Source organism: Lolium perenne, chromosome 3 (genome assembly GCF_019359855.2).
Source record: "Lolium perenne isolate Kyuss_39 chromosome 3, Kyuss_2.0, whole genome shotgun sequence".
NCBI classification, from domain to species: domain Eukaryota; kingdom Viridiplantae; phylum Streptophyta; class Magnoliopsida; order Poales; family Poaceae; genus Lolium; species Lolium perenne.
In genome coordinates this window covers 248969118-248990886 of record NC_067246.2, presented here as the reverse complement: position 1 = coordinate 248990886, position 21769 = coordinate 248969118, and the positions used below count along the sequence as shown (strand labels likewise).

The 21769-nt window shown below is 45.7% G+C and overlaps 4 protein-coding genes and 1 long non-coding RNA gene across 13 annotated transcripts; 3 read left to right on the top strand and 2 right to left on the bottom strand.

Annotated features, from left to right (window-relative positions):
• The first annotated feature begins 516 nt into the window (after nucleotides 1-516).
• LOC127344661 (probable pectate lyase 4) lies at nucleotides 517-1674 on the top strand. The gene is made up of 3 exons (XM_071827492.1): nucleotides 517-766; nucleotides 838-1400; nucleotides 1515-1674. The coding sequence occupies exons 1-3, from the start codon at nucleotides 517-519 to the stop codon at nucleotides 1647-1649; spliced, it is 948 nt and encodes a 315-aa protein (XP_071683593.1). The 3' UTR covers nucleotides 1650-1674.
• Nucleotides 1580-7261, bottom strand: LOC127344659 (FBD-associated F-box protein At1g61320). Of its 2 annotated transcripts, XR_007878123.2 has the most exons (6): nucleotides 7112-7261; nucleotides 6547-6662; nucleotides 5260-6096; nucleotides 5026-5184; nucleotides 4470-4936; nucleotides 1580-1934 (listed from the first exon to the last, which is right to left on the bottom strand). XR_007878123.2 is itself a non-coding variant. In XM_051370976.2 (5 exons), the coding sequence occupies exons 1-5, from the start codon at nucleotides 7179-7181 to the stop codon at nucleotides 4568-4570; spliced, it is 1551 nt and encodes a 516-aa protein (XP_051226936.1). In that variant the 5' UTR covers nucleotides 7182-7261; the 3' UTR covers nucleotides 4155-4567. The 2 variants fall into 2 exon arrangements, 1 of the variants encoding a protein (XP_051226936.1); XM_051370976.2 differs by lacking the exon at nucleotides 1580-1934 and having other exon boundaries at nucleotides 4155-4936.
• LOC127340083 (caffeoylshikimate esterase-like) lies at nucleotides 2416-4114 on the top strand. The gene is made up of 9 exons (XM_051365862.2): nucleotides 2416-2448; nucleotides 2529-2549; nucleotides 2647-2740; nucleotides 2833-2865; nucleotides 2949-3095; nucleotides 3179-3309; nucleotides 3432-3569; nucleotides 3652-3750; nucleotides 3854-4114. Exons 1-9 carry the CDS (start codon nucleotides 2416-2418, stop codon nucleotides 4112-4114), a joined length of 957 nt encoding a protein of 318 aa, XP_051221822.2.
• A 2168-nt stretch (nucleotides 7262-9429) lies between the features above and the next one.
• LOC127344658 (26S proteasome non-ATPase regulatory subunit 12 homolog A) lies at nucleotides 9430-14354 on the bottom strand. Of its 2 annotated transcripts, XM_051370975.2 has the most exons (11): nucleotides 14216-14354; nucleotides 13885-14073; nucleotides 11957-12064; nucleotides 11766-11870; nucleotides 11584-11640; nucleotides 11304-11500; nucleotides 10653-10752; nucleotides 10468-10580; nucleotides 10218-10371; nucleotides 10054-10131; nucleotides 9430-9940 (listed from the first exon to the last, which is right to left on the bottom strand). In XM_051370975.2, the coding sequence occupies exons 1-11, from the start codon at nucleotides 14216-14218 to the stop codon at nucleotides 9722-9724; spliced, it is 1323 nt and encodes a 440-aa protein (XP_051226935.1). In that variant the 5' UTR covers nucleotides 14219-14354; the 3' UTR covers nucleotides 9430-9721. The 2 variants fall into 2 exon arrangements, with proteins under 2 accessions (XP_051226935.1, XP_051226934.1); XM_051370974.2 differs by lacking the exon at nucleotides 14216-14354 and having other exon boundaries at nucleotides 13885-14082.
• Nucleotides 14355-15519: 1165 nt separating this feature from the next.
• On the top strand, nucleotides 15520-21394 carry LOC127344657 (uncharacterized). Of its 7 annotated transcripts, none has more exons than XR_011755912.1 (10): nucleotides 15520-16162; nucleotides 16311-16385; nucleotides 16479-16583; nucleotides 16788-16879; nucleotides 17384-17514; nucleotides 17618-17676; nucleotides 18032-20139; nucleotides 20424-20486; nucleotides 20577-20945; nucleotides 21082-21394. It is a non-coding gene; the product is annotated as an uncharacterized lncRNA (long non-coding RNA). The 7 variants fall into 7 exon arrangements; XR_011755913.1 differs by having other exon boundaries at nucleotides 17618-19121; nucleotides 20059-20139; XR_007878115.2 differs by having other exon boundaries at nucleotides 17618-20139; nucleotides 20424-20468; nucleotides 20580-20945.
• Nucleotides 21395-21769: the final 375 nt, after the last annotated feature.

Here is a 21769-nt window from a genome sequence, read left to right as displayed (position 1 = left end):
AAATTACTTGTCCCAGTCACCTAAAAGAAAGTTTAACACTACTTCAAAAAGTATTACAGTTATATTTTTTTAAAACTGCTTTTGCATTTTTGTCATGTGGCTGAGACTTGAGAATTTCTCGGTGGACTGATCCATTTCAAATAGCAAGAATTAGGATTCTTGATCCCTCTCAATCTCTCTTTCAATTCGAGGATCTAGAGAGGTGTTTTCATAGTTATCTCCTAATATTTTCGATACCTTAGCACGAGGGGAATTTTTATTCGGTGAATGCTCCCTCCAAGTTTCTATGATTATGAACGTTTCTTCGTTTCAGAATTAGGAGTGTTTTCTCTGGGCCGGCCTGAAACGCCCATGCGAGATATATTGAAACAGCCCACACAATTAAGTCCCACGTTAAACGGCAGCCGTTCTTTCCCGAACGCGCCTCCTCAAATACCAAACGAATACGTTCAATGTTCGTGCACTGAATCACTGTCGCCTCTTCCATCCAACGATCAACCCGGGGACGAGCCCGCAATGGCGGACGTCACGCCTATTCAAGCATACGAGCAGCTCGGCAATGACCCGAGCATGGGCGACACAGCCCCTCCTCAGTTACCTAACGACCAAGTCTGGAAGGAGCCGGCTCCCGTGCAGGAGACTGTGCTTATGCCGTACGCAGCTGTCGATTCCTCGTTGCGCGCCATGGCTGGTCAGGCCGAGGGCTTCGGCCGGCACGCCATCGGCGGCCTCCACGGCGACGTCTACCACGTCACAAACCTCCATGGTACCCACGTTCTCTCCGTCAACTCTCCGCATTAGATTCGTTGTAGCACTGAAGTTGAACGATGTCTTCAGATGACGGGCCCGGCTCGCTCCGGGATGGTTGCCGCCGCCGCGAGCCGCTGTGGATCGTCTTCGACGTATCCGGCACCATCCGCCTCGCTTCAGGCCTCCGCGTGTCCTCCTACAAGACCGTCGACGGCCGCGGGCAGCGCATCGTCCTCTCCGGCAAGGGCCTGCTGCTGCGGGAGTGTGAGCACGTGATCCTCTGCAACCTGGAGGTGGAGGGCGGGCGCGGGCACGACGCCGACGCCGTCCAGATCAAGCCCGGGTCGAGGCACGTGTGGGTGGACCGGTGCGGCCTGCGCGACTTCGCCGACGGCCTCCTGGACGTGACCTGCGGCAGCACGGACGTGACGGTGTCGCGGTGCCGCTTCTGGGCGCACGACAAGGCCGTGCTCATCGGCGCCAGCAGCGGCCACGTCGGAGACCGGCGCATCCGGGTGACCATCCACCACTGCTTCTTCGACGGCACCCGGCAGCGGCAGCCGCGCGTCAGGTTCGGCAGGGTGCACCTCTACAACAACTACACCAGGAACTGGGGCATCTACGCCGTCTGCGCCAGCGTAGAATCACAGGTAATCGTGTGTTAGTCTTAGGCCACTTTGCCTGAAGTGTGTTTCTTGAGTTTATCTAATAACGTGCCACTTGGCTTAGTAGTGCTTTAATCTACACGCTTGATTTGGCTGCAGATCATCTCCCAGTGCAACATCTACGAAGCAGGGGACAAGAAAAAAGTGTTCATGTACATGCCAGAGCAGGTCATTGGTTACACAGGATTCTACAAATCCATTTCTCTGTCAATGCGATTTGTTATTGAAAAATAGTTGAACATGTGATTGATACAGGCGGCAGACAAGGACCGGAGTTCAGGTGGGCGCATCCGGTCTGAAGGCGACCTGTTCCTGAACTGTGCGCAGGAGCACACCGGAGATGATTCAGAAACTGCAGAAGACAACCCGTGGGACTTCGAGGTCCGGGAATGCTACCAGCCTTGTTCCGTCCAGCCGGCGTCATTGGCGCTCAAGGAGCTCCTGGAGTACCGCACCGGCTGGCAGCCGGTTCCGTTGCCAGAAGACATTTGCTTCCAAGGAAAACCTGCTGTTGCACATCTGAACCGCTGAAATTTTAGAGCACGCGGTCCAAATAAATTTACCCGAATAATCGTAGCCATAGTAGCATTATATCTGGCAGATATAATATAATCAATAATGTGGACGATGTCGGAATTCTTAAGTCAAGGCTTTACTTTGTTGTAACCCAATCTATGGATTATCCTTTTGGAATGAGCTTTGCATGACGGATAAACAGGGGATAGTGCTTAGCGCAACTGATCGTTCTACTTGGTTCCGACCGATCGTGTACGCAGAGATTTTGCATGCGCGTTGTTTTTTATGGTTGCCGGAGTTTCCCCTGGCAAGTTGCAATTGAAAATCTGCCTGCCTTGTGAGTGAAGAATCAGTTCTATTTTTCTGCACACAGACTAGTACTACACCGTTCCATACCGTTGGCTTGCTTTCTTCGAATAAGGAATCGATTTGTATGTTCAAGGTGCAATATATATGCATGTACAGGCATAAGCATCAAGTTCACATGTTCACAAGAAGCTCTGAAGAGATAACCATGGTACGTTCAGGAGCATCCTACTCTGGTGATTTCATACTCTTGTGATACATGTCTGAAACTGCCAAGCGTCATTTTTGCAGGACGAGTACATGTTCAGGATGGTCGGTTCATACTACCAGAGCACGCTGGATCTCAAGTGAACACGGTTCCCTTTTATCATTTGTTACCTTTTCTAACTCTGCAACACAATCTCCGTAGGAGTTTATTATGAACTCCCGGGGCATCAAGCTGTTCACTTGCGGATGGAAACCGTGCAATTTAGAGCCAAAGGCTTTGATCTTCATTTGCCATGGTACCAGACTATTAGTACATTCCCCACTGTCTCTGCTCACTCGACTCATAACTAAGAGAACAGCATATTGCTACTATATTTCTCTTCGCCAGGAATTGCAGCAGAGTGCAGCGTATCAATGAGAGGTACCAAGACCATCCTGACCTTCTCATACCCGTGTCAGTAGATACTAAGTTACTGACAAAGCTGCAACAAAAACAATGATCAGATACCGCCTCCCGTTTGGTGCGCGCCGGGTACGCCATCTACGGGGTAGATCACGAGGGACACGGCAGGTCATCTGGCCTGAGATGCTACATACCAAACTTCGGCGACGTTATCGACGATTGCTCCAGTTATTTTAAGAGTGTTTGCGGTATGGACAGCTCACTGGAAGATACCGGATACATAAACTGAAAACACCAATCGAGTTCTGAATTTGTGGTGCCTTGGTTCCAGATAAGCCGGAGAACAGGGAGAAGAAGCGGTTCCTGTACAGGATCTCCATGGGTGGGAGCGTGGCGCTTCTCCTCCACAGGAAGGAGCCGGCTTACTGGGATGGCGCCGTTCTGCTTGCTCCTATGTGCAAGGTCCTAATATTTCCTATATAGCATGCGGTATTATTTGACCATCTACATGACGAGAATTACCATGATGATTTTTGCCACGGTTCTTGCCTCAATGGTTATTCAATAAGCTGCTATCTTGTCAGATTTCTGATGACATGAAGCCTCATCCGGTCGTGGTCAGCGCTCTCAAGATGGTATGCGCGGTGGCGCCTAGTTGGAGGATCATACCAACTCCGGATATCCTTGACAAAGTTTGCAAAGATCCAGAGATGAGGAAACAGGTACTACAGCTACTGCACGTGCGAAAGAAAAAGGCTGATCATAGTTACTGAACTTTCTGCCTGTGTCGGTATGTGCGTGCAGATTCGTTCCAATCCGTACATTTACAGGGGAAAGATCCCACTCAAGACTTGCCATGAACTCCTTATGGTGAGCCTGGACATTGAGAAGAACTTGCATGAGGTAACCTTCCTAGTTGGAAAACTCGCATTACTCTGCACACCGCAGTAAGTGTGCCTAAGAATCTATGATCCATGGAGAGGCTGCTAACGTTTTCAGTTGGCAGGTGACCCTGCCGTTCTTGGTCCTGCATGGTGGAGACGACATCGTGACAGATCCAACAGTGAGCAAGATGCTGTTCGAGGAAGCGTCGAGCAGAGACAAGGCCTTCAAGCTCTACCCTGGGATGTGGCACGCGCTCTCGGCAGAACTCCCTCCCGACGCCGACCTCGTCTACTCCGATATCATCTCTTGGCTGGACCGGAGGGTGAATCGTGCTACTTGTGGAGCCAATGTTTCAGAAAATATTGGCACAGCAAGTGCCTGAAAGATCTTAATTCTTCCAAGGAAAAGATGTGTCATTTCACGCCCTTTGGGGGCAGGGCTTGAAGGTTTACAGATTCCAGATGTGTTATTTGTAGGGTTAATTTGTACTGATGAAAGCAAAGTATGAAAATATGAGGTTTCCACATCTACTGGTATTTATATTGCTGGTTTCCAACATATCTCTACTTTCTGGCTAATATAAGTAATAAAAGATGTATGCTGTATCCCTCCACAACTCTGTGGGGACTATGGAAATGTATGAATGAATGATATAGTTTTGGTTAGTCGGCATTGGATCAATATAAAAACATCTATGGAGATTCATACGCATATCACTCAGGAACTGGAAGATATACCTTTTAAAGAGTCGAGCAGGAGTGTAGGACCAGTTTGGAGCATTTTTGCTTATATTGTGCATCACCCAACTGCTTACTATGTCACAGCAACTGCCACGCTACAGCTTGCAGGGCCCTAGGACCTTGAATTCAACACCAGAGGGAACTCTCGACGCGATGCATCTGGCAGCAACCTCCATAGCTACATGAGCGTCCGCAACATTACTCTTTGTCATCCACGAGCATCTGCATGGCTTTCTTGAGGTACAAGAACTCCTATCATCGCTATCTGTTGTGTCTAGTTTGAGGCGCTCGAGCGAAGGCGCACTCTCAAGGATGTAGATCACGAGCTCAACCAGGCTCTTGGATGCACGGAAACCTGTGATCATCACTTGCCTGAGGTGCTCATGCCGGAACTCTGGCTTCTTCCTCAGGTAAATGTAGTCATCTCCAACAACAGAATCGTGACACATGACGTCTTGATTGATCTGCATATACATGAATAGCCATGTAGGATGATCATTAATGCAATTTTTCTGTCATAGTTGGTCTGAGAGGTGTATGGATAGTGACTTACACGCAGTATAAAAGAATCCAAGGCAGGAGAGGCTTGAAGAAAAGAAATCAGAGACAGGGCATCATAGTGAGGAGAGAAGGCTGGTTCTAATCCAAGGAGTCTAATGTCCAACTTCTTGAGGCGTGGGAGCTTGGAGAGAAGCATCGGAGTGTTGACATTCTGAAGAACAATACGTCCATGCATAAATCGTACGTATCCTTATAACTAGATTAAGATGTAGAAACAAACACGTACCTCGCCACAAGAGGCCAGGGTAAGGCTCTTAACATTCCGTGCGATGGACGGAAGCCTAGCACGTGCATAATAGAGAATGCAGGGCGGATGGACCAAATGCACATCCTTAAGTTGTGAAGAATCTCCAACAGAGATTCCAAGCAGGGCTGTCCCACTGTAGTAAAACGAGGAGAGCTTTGGGGCATTAATCTCCACCGCCTGCAACACTTGACACCATGCAACCTTGAGGAACTTGAGTTGCTGCAGTGTACAAGGTATCGTCAAGCAAATTATGTTGCTGCATTTGAAGATTTCCAGCTCCTCCAGGGCAAAAGATTTCGAGAGCAGGTGCTCCAATCCCTCCTCAGTAATGTGGACACAAGACAGATGCAATATTTTCAATCTTCTCAAGTGGCCAATTGTTTCTGTGGGATGAAAAGCGCAACCAAAGAGATAAAGAGACTGAATTGAACTTGCAGCCGCCTCACCAGACAAAACCGAACATGGGAAGCTGTAACTTTCCTCGCTGTGTGAAGACAGCGCCAAGCTAAGTTCTTTGACCCCAGAATGAACAGCGGCATGGAGCCACCTGTCCAGGCAGGAGGCGCTGATATTTCTGAAAGGTAAAAGATCAAGTATAAGTGTCTTCAGCCCAGAATGGTTCTTCAGAATGGGGTCAACTATGCAGATGAGATCGATTTCTCTGCCCTTAATTTTCTTGCCAGCCAACCCAAGTGTACGCTCGTTGAGTGTGAGATTGGGATAGCATCTCCAGGAACGCAGAAAACCATGAGATACACAGGCAGCACGGGCAGCATCTTGCACTGGCAAGAGGGAATGTATATGGTAACGGATGTCCTGCACAACCAAGGTTTGCGAGCTCAACAGTTAGACTGTAGCTAGTATACTTCATTTGGAATAACCAAAAAACAAAACAGATATATATACGCACAGGGGATATATGGCTGGTTAACTACTGCATGTACTTTGCATAACGACCTACATCATAGATTAAGAGAGTGCCTGAAACAGAATTTACGTAACTGTTTGTTGGCAGGCTTATGATGCACGGGTACCTTTAATTCTTACAGAAACATGCATGGCTATACAATCCATAAGACTGCCATTATTGAGAAATCAGCAAAGTGCAAGCCTATCAGTTCATCATGGTTTTTCTATTGAGCGTATGTGGAATTGTGGATTCGAAACCAAAGTCTGATACCCAAATGCACAAGAATTACTTCATAGAATACTTTGCATCAACTTTTACATGTTACTACAGGACACTTCACAGCCAGTAACCCTTACCTCTGGGAGTTCCTCAAACATAGGTTCCTGTCTTGTATTTTGAGCAGCTTGAGAAACATCGTCTTGTTTGCAGGTTGTGGCATTTGAATCAGCCGATGACGTCGCCGATCCACTATCTGCAGTGCAGCAACAGGTTTCGTTAGAACGTATCAGTTTTGCGCATGAGTCTCTAATTTAACTTCTTGATTGGAAGGGAAAGACAAAATCTTAGTGCATGATGACAAAAGCGGCAACAGTCGGTCTGCTTATGAAGCGTTGATAATTTGAAGTTGTTTATTTCTGCTCTTGGAGCACCAGATTAGTTCCTTTCTCAGAATACCCAAAGCTGAACTGAAATTTTACATATGTCTACAGAGTTATTGGCGCAATCTAACTCGATGAATTTGCAGCACCCTAGATCGACAATGTGACGGCGGAGCGCGTGTCAGTCAGTTCAACATGTTGCTCGACGACGAATAATGGGAGAAACTTCAGGCGAGAAACCGGATCTCAGGAGCGCAACCCTTGCAGAGAACAGAGGTCGACGCGGGAGGAGACTAGAGAGGATCGTGCCGTGCGCACATACCTGCAGGAGTAAAAACTTGCTGCAGCCACCGCTGCGTCGTGCGCACGGCGGCATCGAAGCCGAACTGCATGGGTTGGGATCGACAAGGCCCTGGGTGCCGACGGCGGCTTGTGTTTTCGACTCCGACCTCGCCGAGGAAGGATAATCAGTCGCTTATGGGTCGTCCTCTCAAAAAAAAAGTCGCTTATGGGTCGCAACCGTAACGAAATCCTGCACCTATCTATGACGAGGAGAGACCATCTATGACAACATGCTCTTTATAATTGTCGATATTATAGCATCTCCCCCAAACTGTTCCCCAAACGGCGCCGGATTGAGCGTTTGGGGACGTATTTCGTTCTTGCCGCGTTTGTGGGACATCGCTTCCCAGCCGCGTCCCCCAAACGCCGCCCCCAAACATTAAAATATTATTTTTTTCGTTTTTCTTTTGCATTTTTATTTCAATAAAGAGAAGAAATATTTCACAAACTAATACATAATTTGGAACGTGGTTTACATGAAGATATAGTTTGGAACATGGTTTTCCACAAACTAATACATAGTTTGAATCATGGTTGACACAAATAAAAAAAAAACTAAACCTAACTAGGTCGGGCATCGAAGGTTTGGTGTGTTTGCTGCCAAGAAAGAACATTCGAGGGCACACCCAGTCACTCAAACTGGAAAATCCATCTGGTGAGGGTGCCCCTGTTGGTTCTTCCGAGGAAGAACAACCAGAAACCTTCGTGTATATATTCGCTACGAATAAACAACACTCTTCAGTCGTCGTCCTCGTCGGTGCTGTCGACGTGGTAGTTCCGACGGCAACGCGTCTCGTCGAAGACCTTGACACTCATGTCCCTGTCGCCAAAGTAGGAGAACACGGGCACGAAGCCGGCTTGGAGGCTGTAGTGGCGCGCGAACTTCTCCCAGCCGATGTGGAGGTACATCTTGCCGCGCGCGTCGTAGATCACGTTCAGGATCCACCGGTAGTAACCGCACGAATCCTCCCGCAGATGCAGCGTGCCCGGGCGGTCATCGCCGGCGACTAAGTCGGCGAAGCTGTCCGACAGCCTCTGGATGCCGCGTGGGTCGCCCTTGAGGACGAGGACGAACTCGAACAACACGGGCCCCTCCGTGTCCATCTTCGAAGATGAAGACGACAGCGTCGCAGGCGACGGCGTGCGTGCACCTCTGTCGCGGCCACGGCCACGGCCGCGAGCTCGGCCTGCGCCTCTACCAGCCATGGCGTCGACTCTTGAGATGGTGGCGGCTAGGGTTGGAGAGAGAGGTGCTAGGGTTTGTGTGTGAGAGGGACGATGAGAGGCGGCCCTTTTTATAGGCCGGAGGGAGGCGGGGGAGCGGTGGCGCTCATTAACGCCAGCACGCAGAGCAAGGTACGACGAGACGCTTCGTTGCGCTCTGCGGGAACTGCACCGTCGCTGCACGCCAATAATTTCCGTCGCGAGGTAGGCGACGGTTAGGTTAAAATTCAATGTGTCGCTGACGGGTCGGTCCCGCCACTCCCCGCATCGCTTTTCGGTGTGTCTAGGCCCCGGTGGGTCCCCTGTGGGGCGGGGACGGCCTCGGGGCGCCGGACACCGTATCGGGGCGCACCGGTCAAAAAGCGGCTTTGGGGGACGTGGCTGGGAACGGTTTTTTCGTCCGGCGCGCCCCAAATCCCTTTGGGGGACGCGACTGAAGATGCTCTTATCCGTGAAATTCCATATAAGTATTAAATAAATTATGGCAACTTTATTGATCGCACATAGTGTTACATGGTTCACTATTAGAGGCAAAATAATCATCCCGGTTATCCCACATTTTATTTTCCTTTTTGCGGGGCAATGAGTGATTTTATTAATCAGAGAATATTACATTCAGTCTCATAAACTGATATTAGGTCATCAGGATAGGATGCCAATCAGAACAGAGTACCATCCTCACACCTACGAAAAGAAGCTCTCTTTGTCTCCAAAACAACAAGGCGTGCTTGCGAATTCAGCTGATAGTGATAAATTGTTCACCCAAATATCCTCCCAGAATATAGTTGCATCAAACCAATGATCTTTACCTTCTCTTAAACGTCCAAGTAGAAACTGAATTACTGATAAGCTGCATCAAACCAATGATCTGTTGGTGCACCCCGGGTATGCGATGTGATCACGAGGGACACGGCAGATCATCTCGCCAACTGCTCCAGCTACTTCACTAGTATTAGCATAGACAATCAATCACTCAAGAGAGTAGAGGATGCTCAATTTTGGGTTCCGCAGTTGAGCTGTGAACCGAACCCCATCCGGCTACACAGAGAACACATCATTCAAAAGCCAATCAACGAGAAACTGGGTCTAGTTCTGAAAAGCGGATACATCTAGGTTCAGAAGAGCAGATGGCAATGAATACAAACAATGTTCAGAAAAGTATATGAGCTGTGAAAACGAGCACAGCCAATGGTATTCCATCGTTCTGTGGTTACAGTATTTCAGACATTCACACACCAGTTCCCTAAGCAAACATGTGATGCTTGAGCAGAGAATAGTTTTGCCCATCCTGAGATTGTGTTACTAGACCATTCAGAAGGCAGGGCAGAGGCTTAAAGAAGGCCATCTAACTCAAAACGGTTACACGTTACGCTTTCAACACCACCTTGTGGATCATGGTCTCCTTGTGTATTTGGTGGCAGCTCTTCTCAACAAGGTCAAGAAGCTTCTCGAGGTTCGACGCCCACGAGTTGAGCACCCCATTGCTGTCCTGAGCTGTACGGAACGATATGATCCCCATTGGTCTGTCAATCTTTGCAATCAAGGCCTTTGAGTTCACCATGTCTGAAAGATGTTTCTCTGCTTCCTGGAGTTGGACAATGCTGGGCAAATTAGTTACTCTGCATACACCATGTCTATAACAGAGAATCAACGGAAACAAGGTAAAGTGCTGCTAAAGGAGAGGTAGGAAATACAGACCTGCAAGCTCAAGCAAAGAAGATCCGCAATCCTCTTCAGGGTGATCCTTGAATAGTACTTCGAAACAACCAAGATATTCTGAACACAGCAAGAACTGGAAATCAAATGACAAGCACGAAGGAAGAAACTAAATGAACATACAATGAAAGCCAATTAGACAATACATGTTCGATGATCCTCAGCTTCAAATCTTCCGCAGCTTTGGTACCTAAAGCTCCTCCAAGAAAATTCTTCTCATTCTCATACTCATCCTTGAAGAATTCCCACAACTTTGTCCACTGAATCACCTCCATGGTAACGAGTTGCTTCAGTAGTAACCTGTTTTCGTACAAACATCAGAAAGGCAAGTGAGCATTAGGTAATCCCCATTGGTGTTAATCAGAATTTCTAAAACCAGAAAGCAGGCAATTGTACCGGAAATTTGGGATCTCAGAAAGATTTTTATCCTCTAGTGTAGCATTGAGAAGGCTCGACTGCATTGGATCATGAGGAGCCAGCACCAAGTACCAGCAAATCTTCCTAAGAACCTACAGATGGAATCAGACAGTTAGACACAGGTAGGTAGAGCACATACATGTAACCAGAGAGTGAGGGATTACCGGTATCCACTTTGCTGGATCCTCTTTTACTGATGGAATTTCATAAATCGACTTGTAGCAACGGCAGATTTCAAGGTAATCATTGTTATGTGAGTAATAGCTGAAAAAGACAATTAGAATCATAATTGACCACCAAAACTGAAAATACTTGCAGAGACTAACAGTTTTAAGAAATTCAGATACCAAACAGCTCATATTAAGAGTCTATTTTCACATATATCAAGCAATTCAAATAAGGAAACTAAAGCAGATGATAGCTTGAATTCAGAATAGCAGACCCTAAATCAGATATTGCTGCCGTCTACAGGTAAGACATTCAGTCAGTACACATGACATGACAATGTAAACACAACTAACACATATAGGACAGCTGAGAGGAAAATGCAGAAATTTTAAAAGGGTTTTTTAATGGTAAACAGATTGCATGTTGAACACTTGGGAGTATATGAAAATTCGTGAGTTCTTTTGTCTTCACGGTCCAGGCATACAGTAACGCTACGTTAAGTAGTGTTATTGTCGGTTAGGTAAACTGCATCGGTAAGATATTTCCTTTCTCCAATAAAAAAGTTGCTTTAAATTGAAATAAACATTACCAGATAAGATATTTGAACCTATCATGATTAAGAAATAGTAAGCAGAAGTACCGCATACCGAATCATCAGTTCATAGTAGATGCGCTTCAGTTCTAAGAGTGACGGTATCTCCGCAGGGGCTTCCTGAACCATATTATCACCGTCTTTTGGTTTCTTTTTTTCCTTTGATGTATCTGCATCAAAGACCCTAGGGCTAATTTTCCTGGATAATATTTGTGCCCGGACATAATCTTGACGATCCAGACACAACCGAACCTGCAGCCATGATAAAGAAAGTTCTTCACGAATCAGACTTTTGTGACCCTTCAAAGTTCAATTATGGCCAATCAACAACATACCTGCTCCAGAATAAATGCAATCTTCTCTGTCTTTGCCATTGAGCCAAATGTTTCAACCTGAGGATCAAATTGTTAGTTGAGATATTATTAAAGGTACTTGGAAAAGAGCACCAGAAAATTGAGCACATCATGTTTATAGCGTATGAACCATTTATCCAGAAATCTAGTGCGTGCAAACTTACAGCAACTTCCTGCATCAAATCAGCAGCCTCGTCAATCTTTCCCAGCTCCTCTTTGATTTTTGCAAGTCTTTTGATCAATCTAGCTCTCTCGATCTCTACATATATCTACAGCGGATGCTCAACAATGAGACTGTGAAAGCCAACAAATGTTACATGAGTAATTAAAAATTAGAAGTCGTCATTCTTCTCACTTTTCCAGCAGCGACGCTGCTCAATGTTTTGATAAGCTCAATACGGGTGTCTACATCTGGTGTCACGTCAATGTACTCCATCGCTTTCTGAACCACAGCAGTAATGGCCTACATATAATAAAGAACAAGAAAGTGAGATATGCGCACAACTCAGAACTACAAACCAAAAGTAACAGCAGTTGCAGAGGCAGCAAGAAGTTCTTAAGTGCTTGTGGCATATTGTTCAATACTTAAATAAATAAGATGACAGGTGAACATTAAGGGCAAGATACTGACTCTAGCAAACAAAGCTCCAACTGTTTCAGGGAGAGAGAGAGAGAGAGAGAGAGAGGAGTAGGAAATTAGTTTTATAGTGGACAAAACGCCAGAAAACCATGCAATCACTTCACGTTTGTTTTTGTGTTGTGTGATAAAACAATAGCAAGAAGTAATATTGTGTAATTCTCAGAATAAGGCAGTGATGCTGTTGTTGTTAGAGTATTTGCACGTGACCTCAAACAGAAAAGTATATAAGACACAGGCATAGAAGAAGTATAAGTAGAAACAGCTGGTGCAAGCAAACAATAACTTAATGTTGTTTGACAATGCCTAAATGCGACTACAAAATAAAGACAATTACTATAAAGTTTGACTAGAAGAAAAACCAATTAGGGTACGTGCCTAATCTTGCTCTCTAAATGTATCCGGTGTGCTAAAAAAACTGTTGGTTTTGAAACAGTCCATTAGAAACAGAGCAATCAGTCAGTACTTCTTGAGTCAAGTTAAGACATGAAGCTTCGCTATAATGATGATCACTGCACCGAATGGTGTTACAAGGCAATATGGTGCGCCTTCCTCATGGCCCCTTACTGATGCGGCAAAATATCAGACTACATAACAGCATCAATCTAAACAGAACATAATTGAGACCAAGTTCCTTCACACATAGCCCCACTAACATATTTCTACTACTCCCTCCGGTCCGGAATAAGTGTCTAAAGTGGTCATATTGCAAATCAGTCCTCTAATTTCTTTCCCCGTGCAGTCAAATCAGACAACTAGACCCGCACGACAACCTCGCCGGTTCTGGTTCTGCAGGCCACGAAGGAGGCAACCTCGCCGGCGCCGCACATTCCCCGCACCCGCACCTCGTTCTGGTTCTGCAGGCCACGAGGGAGGCAACCTCGCCGACGCCGGCCGGAGATCCCACATCACCGGCCAGAGTTCCTCTTCCTCAAGCCATCCAGTGCGAGGCACGACGCGAAGCCGCCCTCCTCACGTGCGCAGGGTTCGAGCTCGAGGCCCCTCCTCAACAGCTCGGAGCGGCCGCCCCCTCGCCGGCGGCGCCCTCATCCCCCTCTCACCTCCCTGTTCAGCCGCTCGCCGGCAGGGATTCCCGGACCCGGCGGTGCCATCGCTTGGAGCAGCAGGTCGGGGGGGGCCGTCGCCTCTCAGTTCAACCGCTCGCCGGCATGGGTTCCCCGGACACGGCGGCGCCCTCGCGTGGAGCAGCAGGTCGGCGCCCCTTGGACGTCCTGCATCTCCTCCGACGGACGGGCCGGAGATCGAGCCTGCAAGCGGCTGACCTGGTCTTGAGACGGTTTTAGTCAGAGTTTTCAATGACTATAAGGATTATTTTGTAAAATCACATTGTACTAATGGATTGGACACTTTTTTCGGATCGGAGGGAGTACATAAGTTCCAGCTTATCCTGGAAAAAAAACCCTTAATCTAGTGCTGGACATATTTCTACAAAGTAAATCCAGCCAATTCTCTGAACATACTTCTACTAGTACATAAACCCAGCCAGTTATCCGAGCAGCTTCTGTGAGCATATTTCTACTAACGAGTCTAGTGCCGTACATCCATCCATCCAGATAGCTAGATCATAACTACGGTATCAATCTGGCAAAAAAAAATAACGAACACGAAGCGGAGGTGCTACATACCTGCTTGAGCTGGCCCCTGCGCTTGGAGAGGACGACGATCTGGTCGTTGAGCGTCTTCCACGCGGCGTCCTTGAAGCAGAGCTCGACGATGTCGACGGCAGCCTTCCGCGTGCCGGCCACGTCCCCGGCCAGCCTACACTGCTTCTCCACGTTCAGGAGCGACTCGATCGCCGCGTCGAGGTTCCCCTCCTGCGCCATCCACACGGTAAACAGCAGATCAGATCGGAAACCCTAGGACAGGGGGAGGGATACTGGGGTCTGGGCGGCGGCCGATGGGCTGGGGAGAGGAACGGCCGTGCGGAGAGGGGGAGGCGGGAGGGGAGGTGCTCACCATGGTCGGGATTTGGAGGGAGGCGGCGGCGTGGAGTTGGAGGCGGCGGCGGGGAGACGACGGCGGCCGGGATGGGGAGCGGACGGATCGAGAGAGAGGAGATGGGAGTAGCTGTGTGAATTTGATGGTGAGTCAGGCTCGAGCCGGACGCGGCGCGTCTTGGCCAGGTCCAGCCGGCCCAAGCCGGGGTCTCTCGGCTCGGTCCCTCGTCTACGTGGCACCGCTCTGCATCAAATAGTTTTCTTTGGGAAAGTGTATTTTAAATCCTAAATTGTCCTAGAGTTTTGGAAATCTATCTATATACCCTACTCCACTACATTGTTCGAGGAAAAAAAAGTTTACTACGAGTACTAAATCCTTTTAATATTTGATCTTTGCTTCGTAACAATATAAGGTTGTCATCAGACAATTTTGCAAGTATACAATTGAAGTAGAGAGCTTTTACTGCACCCATAAATTGATATGGGCCATTCATTTATTCTCTTAATTAAAGTGAAGTTGAATTGCCCCAGCGGAAAAAGAATATGTATCCATATGCACGCACAATATATCCTATGAGCACATCTAAATAGAGACTGATACATTTATCGGCGGGCACTTTTCACTAGAAATATCGCTTTTTTATTAGTACCACTCCTCATGCAACCATAGGCTGGTTCAATGAAATTTAACTAAGAGCATGTACAACAGCTCCTAGTCAGCACGCTACAAGCAATGCTACATCAGCAAAATCACAGCTGAAGGAGAGAGACGAGATGAGAGAGAGGAGAGCAGGCTCTTCGCTTAGCGCCCGGCTACAACGCAATAAACGATACACTGCAGCCCACTAATAGCCAGCTGCCGGCGCTTTGAGCTAGCTCTTGGATGGCCTGCAGTCTTGCATGCAATGCATGGCATGCGCAGCACTGATTACTGAAACCTCTTCTCTACTAGTAACTACTATACTATTTGGGAACAAACATCTTTTTTCTCAGAATTTTGGGGCCTGGTTAAAATTAACAACGTGGTGACACGTGCAAACTTTGGATGTTTTATCTTCACAGGGATTCTTTTGTGTGCAACTCAGGTGTCCATAGTATTTTTTCATGGCGTGGGAATTGGTATGCTGTAGAGTCCTTCCGTGTGCTTTTTGCATGGGGATCTACTGGTGTCTCTATGATGTGTGACCGTAGTTACATATGGTGGGTCATATCCTTGGTTAATGTACCGCCGCTTTGACCACCGTTCTGGGCTTCTGGCCATCTAGAAAAATCTTTTCCCCACCGGACCCTAATCAAGTCTTTCTTCCTTCACCACAAGGGACACAACACGGCCGGCCCCACCTTCTATCCCTGCATCGCCGCTCAGCACCGCTCGCCGAGGCAACAGACCGGGTGGTTGTCGCGCCGTCCAAAAGCGAAAGAAGCGGCGGAGGGGGATAGATATTGCAACGTCCAGCAACAGGGAGGGAGGCAGCGATGTCCATCTCTGCCGCGTCCGCAAGCCTGAAGGAAGGCGGCGGCGCCTTCTCCATAACAGGTCGCCTCACCCCCAGCTGCTCCCCATCCTCTCTCTCTCTCTCAGAGACATCTATTTTCTCGCAATCTCGCCCTCTCCTTCCACTTTGACGCAATGCGCGGCCGGCAACGGGAGGACGATGTCGACCTCCGCCGCGAGCCCTCCAACCTACGTATGCCGCAGCGTCCCTCCCGGCGGGAAGCCTGACGCCTGATGTGCAGAACGCATAGCGCCGCGGAGCCACCCCCGTCCTGCGCCCAGGGCTTGCAGCAGACGGTTGTAGTCGTCGAGGGTGTACGTTAGAGAGGAGGCGGGCCTAGCCGGAGAGGGGGTGGGCGGCGGTGAGAAGCTGTTGCCCGAGCCGTCTGTCGACTCCAACCCATCTGATCTCAACTTCATGACCGTCGTAGATACGGTAGCAGCAGTCGGCCACGGCCAGGACGAGAGCAGGTCAGTGTCCGCGGTCGATTTGTCTTCTCCTCCCCTGATTCTCTTCTACTTCATAGATGTTTGTGCATAGTTTGCTCCATTTGGCCTCTTCATGATGAGGCAGCAGCACAAGATCTCGAATTAATCGGAGTCTTGATGGTGAGTCAAGGAGAGGAAACGAAATGAAATGATATCAGCGTGGTTGCCGCTGCTGGATCAATCTGTAGCCGTGCTTGCCCCATGTGTACGAAATCACTTTGCCCCTTATTTGTTTTTCTTTTGCTGCATGTAATTTCCCTTTTGATCTGATATTTCTTCCCCGTTCCTTGCTCTACAGTATGGGTGCCCCTCCGTTCTCTCGCCTTAGGCTTTACATGGGACCAACTATGAAGGACACCCTAGACTCTGCAACATCGTTGGTGCTCTGAGTTTTGAGCTTCAGGTTGGCTGTAGCTCCTCTAATAAATCTAGGCGTTGGTGCCTTTTTTTCTTGCTTCAGGTTGACTATAAATAGATGTTTATTACCGAGCATTGTCCTTAATTTAATGGTTTCTTAGGGAGGTTGATATTATCCCCAATAATAGAGAATTTGTAGTTCTTTTCTTTATCAGACTTAACATCAGAAAAATACCATGCTTGATTTCAGGTAGCCTTTTATTTTAGCGATAATAGTTAGCTCGGCAAGCAGAGATGTCTTCAGTTGATGATTTCATCATATTTTTCCAAAGCTGATCTAAGGTGAGCATTTTATGATTTAACTTCCACAGATTTATCGATTTATATGTGCTTTTGTATTTTGTTGGAAGGTACATGAGTCTTGTTTTCCAGTTCAGTTATCTCATTTTGGCAAATCATTAGCTGAAATAGTCAGCTGATATACTTTATTTACATATCAATCAATGAAGTAAGTTCATCCGTTGTCTGAATCTTTTCTTGCTAAATACAATACTAAAAACTTGAGTTTATAATGCATTTGTGCTTCCATGCAGTGCAAAATACTAGATATGCTGCATCTGAAGAAGAAACAGATATTTCCTATAATAAACTGTCAACTATGCCCCCTCATTGCTTAACTAATAATTGATTTTTTTTCTTAATCATGATTCTAGAAGATAGCTATACGAGATATCTTCCTAGACCTTCCATGTGTCAAAAATGACACATGCAGTTGTTGCTGCTATGTAGGCCTCGGCGACATATCACATATAGATCTTGTGGATGATACAATCATTTTCTTTGCAGGAGAAGCTGCCCGGTAGTTACAGTGACGGCCGCAAGCACGGTTGTGCGGAGGTTGGATTGCAGGATGATTGGCCCAACAAAGATGGTACAACATGTGACATCAATGCACGGGAACCTACATCTCTTGGCAGGTACCAGTTTTGCGGTTCTCCTTTCCCACAACATTTTTTTTGCCGCACAATTCTTTTATTCACTACATTGATTCCGACCCGTCTTTTCTATCCCATCCTACAGCACCATGGCTCCGATTTGTGTGGGAAGCTCCCTCCCCGACGGCCAGCTCGCGCGATTTGGTGAGATTGAACATCGCAATCTCCTCCTTCCCCAATACTTTTGTAATGCTTTAAAGTCTCCACTGGTAAAAAGATCATGCGAAGTGTAGTTGGATCTCCATGATTGCCACTAAAGATCCAAATTTATTAGGTTCTCTGGTTTGTGATTTTGGTGTGTATTTGTTGTTATGCTTATAAGAACCAACTTAGTGTATTTTAAGATTTATCTTTTGCTCTGTGTAGGCTAAGGTAATGTATTCAACCCGATTAACTCACCTGCGTAGGATACAGTGCATTTGGTCTTTCTTCTTCTTCCTAGCTTTGATATCTTAGGGCCGTCGGGTGCGATCTGACAATCTTCATTTTTTATGTACAGTCAGATGTTTGAGCCCATTATATGCATGCATGCAATGGAGGTCAAGGAATGTCTTTCTCTTGCTAATGAGAAATTATGCAAATGTTATCTTAAACAATGTTTCTTTTGAAGACACTAAGAATATCGATTGTTTATGTCGGAGCCTGATTTGTCCATATCTTTGTTCTCTCCATACCTTAGAGACCATGATATCGTTACAGTTCTATTGAGAAAACAATCAACATTCTTAGTGTTTTCAAGAATAAATCAGTAAGATCATGAGATAGACCTTCACATAGACACATTTATGCACTATAAATCAGTAATGTTATGAATGTTGTGCCCTAATAGGCAACAATCCAAACAGGACATGGTTATTTCATTTTTCAGATTTTTAAACTGCTCAGATGCTAGCGTTGACGTGCTTCATCTGAAACTGATGGTGCGGCAAATATTCCTCTTTTCCATGTCAAGAGTTGTGGTGTTCATGTACATTCAAATGTGATGTAATAGTGGCCAGTTCAGACAGCTGTTACAAAAAAAATGAGGCCGCTGAAAAATAGTCTATTGTTGTTCTTTGGACATGTTTGTCATATATAGTCATACCCCTCTCTTGAAATGCTGGTTTCTTGTTAGTTAGTCATATCATGAGAATATTTACCATCTTCCTCTGTTCATTTTCCAAATGAGAGGTCAAATGTCATGTTAAGAAGATGGTTGTTTGTTGTGTGAATGGACATTAGTATTATGTGAGCATGCTTTAAAGGCTCCCTCTGCTTTATTTTGCCACTAGATGGTGCAGTCATTGCTTTGTTGTCTTTGTCCGTCTGTTGTTAGCATATATGTTTTTATTTTTTCAGTATTTTTTTGGTCTTAAGACAGGTTAAGGCCTGATCGAACAATCATGATGATGTAGACGTCTAGCTGTATAAAATTTAGATGTGCAAAAGACTACACCATTGACATCAGACTGGTATCTGATCTAATCTTCCTTTATATATTAGCTGCTATATATTTGGTGAGCATCATCTAATACATGTGGCAGACGTGAGTTCGGTAAAATGTGCACATGAAGATGCTTTCGAGTCTGCCATTATGAAAATTTTGCTGGGTAATATTTTGTAATCAGCATTTATCTCTTTAACATACCTCCGAAAGAAATTATCATCCATGATTGCACCTGCTGTCTAAAACGTAAAGATGCTATTTCTTTTGTATTTCGTCGAGTGTTTTCTTACGCGCAAGGTGCTATAGTTCAGTCGCATCATGATTGCCATCATTTTGTGTTTCCAGCATTTTCTGTAAATATTTGCAGGAAATCATGTCTTTCCTTTTATAGGGTACGCATTTTTTATCGCCAAGATGATTCGATTCTGTAGCACTAAGCTTAGTAGCGCCTTAATGGTCTTTCTTAGAAAAGATAAGAGGATGAGAAGCAACTTATTGTATTTGCTGCCAAGGGGACAAATCATCATGCAATATTCAGATGACTTATTTCAGATCAATGTTTGATTCAAATAAGAAGTATAATTAGCAATCTCTTTAAGTTTCTGTTGGAGAGATATTTGTAATACAACTAAGTTCTCACAGTGCTTTTCCTTTTTCCCTTGAAATCAAATTTATCTACCCAAGTCATGTACTTGGGTTTAAGGACTCTGAAGGCGACATCCAAGATGCTTTTTATGTTCTCAAATTACATGAAATGATTCTTTCTTTATAAGCTGAGGGCTGCCAAATCTTACTGCAGTTAAATTATAATTTTTATTGTGCACTCTGACTGTTACTTGCCATCGTTTTCAAGTTTTTTTGAAGCAATGCAGAGCCATTATTAACTTTTGTTCTAATGTTTTCTAGATTAATGTTTCTATTCTAATCATTTGGTGATATAATCTCATGAGCATTCTATTGATGCATTATTGATTTGGAAATACATGGAATTAATCTTTCAGTAGTCGCTAAGTCAACAACATTTTTACTGTATGCGTTCATTGGGATTATAACACATGCATCTTCTCAAGTCTTTTTTTTACTATGAATTTCTTATCCAGGATCATGCGAGTCCAAAACTATATATTATGTTGCAGCTGAATTTGGGCTTACCGTCATGCTAACTTCTTTTGAGAGTCGAGGTTAGTTGATGCCGGTTACCGTACAACTTTCTCTTCCAAACACAAGCAATACAAATTACTTTATTCTAATAAAAGAAACACCTTCTCCTAAAAAACAACATATATTAGTTTACCTTGAAGTTTTTGTTTATTGGACAATTTGTATTATGAACACTGGAATATAGCTTCACAAGAAGAGTTTTCGGCCATGACATGTGTCCATGATGTTCACAAAATTTTGCTGCTGGTTTCCATTTTTTCTTAGATTTTTGGTAACTTGCCCTCATATTTATTTGTTGGACCAGTGAATGCAAGACTTTGAAGCAGACAACTATAGATTCTGACTCATGGTAGGCTCTTCATTTACCGTGAGTCTCTCTGTTGGGTTGGACGAATTCTACGAGAACCTATGACCTTTTGGACTACACGAGGTATCTGAGTTCATTCTTTTTTTGAAGAAGGTCTGCTTCCGGCGTCAACCTAGCTCCCGCAGATCCGAGGTGGCGCCCTCGGTGCTACTCCTCCAGGTATGGCTTCATGAGGCATCGCCCTGTAGACCCAACGCAGACGACAACCGTGGTTCACAGAGGAGCTCGATCAGAGGGAGACCAGGGCAGCGGAGAGATTGGATGGGGAATAGTTTGGGTTAGGCGGTAGCTCAGCGCTCAACGCAGGAGGTGGGTGGAGGTAGGGCTCCACTAGATAGAAGGTGAACAAATCATCGAGGTGGAGCTCTCGATGGGGATTGGGGAAGATATGGACGGACGGACGGAGGTCATAAAGAAAGATTGAGAGCACCGCTTTGACCGCTCGAGAACACAACAAGGGTAATATTGCTTTGATGTTATAATACCGCCATGAGATGATTTTTTGCAGATAATGGAGATGTTAATTTTCCTGAAAGGTCACTGAATAGTTTTCAAGATTCTTTAATTCCATTCTGATGTCATTAAGCTGTGTCAGGTAGGTGATTGAACTGGACATGACGTGAACTTACCAGTGTTCATGAAGGCCGACAATTAGTGGTGTTTTCTTCCAGGTCATTTGTGTGGAAATGAAATACTGTGATATCAGTAGGTGACTGACTGTTATTAGATTGTAAATCAACTTGCACTTGTTCGAACATAGTCAGGGGAGTACCCACGTTATACTAGCAGGTGCCTGGTGAAATCCCTTTTCTTTGCTATATTTTGTACATTTGTAGCATATGGCACCCCTGGCTCTAAGTGAAATTTTTGTCTGACTTATACAATGACACCGACTTGATTTTGCTCTAGGTCCGTCCCTGAACATAGTAATAGAGATTGATCTAGGTTGAATTGTTATGGCTCTTGATTTGTATGAATTGCTATCTTAATAGGAGAAATGTGAAACAAGATTGTAATGGCAGCTAAGCCAAAGGTATGTCACACTTCTGGAAAGGAAAATCAGCAAGCAACATACTCTGGCTTGGAATCGCTGTACTAAATGCAAATTGTACTTCCAGCTCCTCTCCGCGGATCTCTTTCGTCATTCAGTGACAGCTTAGATCAATAAGTTTCTTAATTAGAGAAGGCAAATTCTCAGTATCATGATTTACGACAGGGATTGAAATTAGCAAGCTCTCTCTCTCTCTCTCTCTCTCTCATCATAAGCCACAAATGTCGAATAT

Coding starts and splice junctions, on each gene's coding strand:
- LOC127344659 (XM_051370976.2), bottom strand. CDS start 7,181: ATGCAGTTCGGCTTCGATGCCGCCGTGCGCACGACGCAGCGGTGGCTG. Junction 6,663..7,111: donor GCAAGTTTTTACTCCTGCAG/GTATGTGCGCAC, acceptor GCTGCACTGCAG/ATAGTGGATCGGCGACGTCA. Junction 5,185..5,259: donor CCCTGGCCTCTTGTGGCGAG/GTACGTGTTTGT, acceptor ATTGTTCTTCAG/AATGTCAACACTCCGATGCT.
- LOC127344658 (XM_051370974.2), bottom strand. CDS start 14,082: ATGGCGCAGGAGGGGAACCTCGACGCGGCGATCGAGTCGCTCCTGAAC. Junction 12,065..13,884: donor GCAGGGGCCAGCTCAAGCAG/GTATGTAGCACC, acceptor TATTATATGTAG/GCCATTACTGCTGTGGTTCA. Junction 11,871..11,956: donor GCAGCGTCGCTGCTGGAAAA/GTGAGAAGAATG, acceptor CATCCGCTGTAG/ATATATGTAGAGATCGAGAG.
- LOC127340083 (XM_051365862.2), top strand. CDS start 2,416: ATGTTCACAAGAAGCTCTGAAGAGATAACCATG. Junction 2,449..2,528: donor GCTCTGAAGAGATAACCATG/GTACGTTCAGGA, acceptor TCATTTTTGCAG/GACGAGTACATGTTCAGGAT. Junction 3,310..3,431: donor TGCTTGCTCCTATGTGCAAG/GTCCTAATATTT, acceptor CTATCTTGTCAG/ATTTCTGATGACATGAAGCC.
- LOC127344661 (XM_071827492.1), top strand. CDS start 517: ATGGCGGACGTCACGCCTATTCAAGCATACGAGCAGCTCGGCAATGAC. Junction 767..837: donor CCACGTCACAAACCTCCATG/GTACCCACGTTC, acceptor CGATGTCTTCAG/ATGACGGGCCCGGCTCGCTC. Junction 1,401..1,514: donor GCGCCAGCGTAGAATCACAG/GTAATCGTGTGT, acceptor ATTTGGCTGCAG/ATCATCTCCCAGTGCAACAT.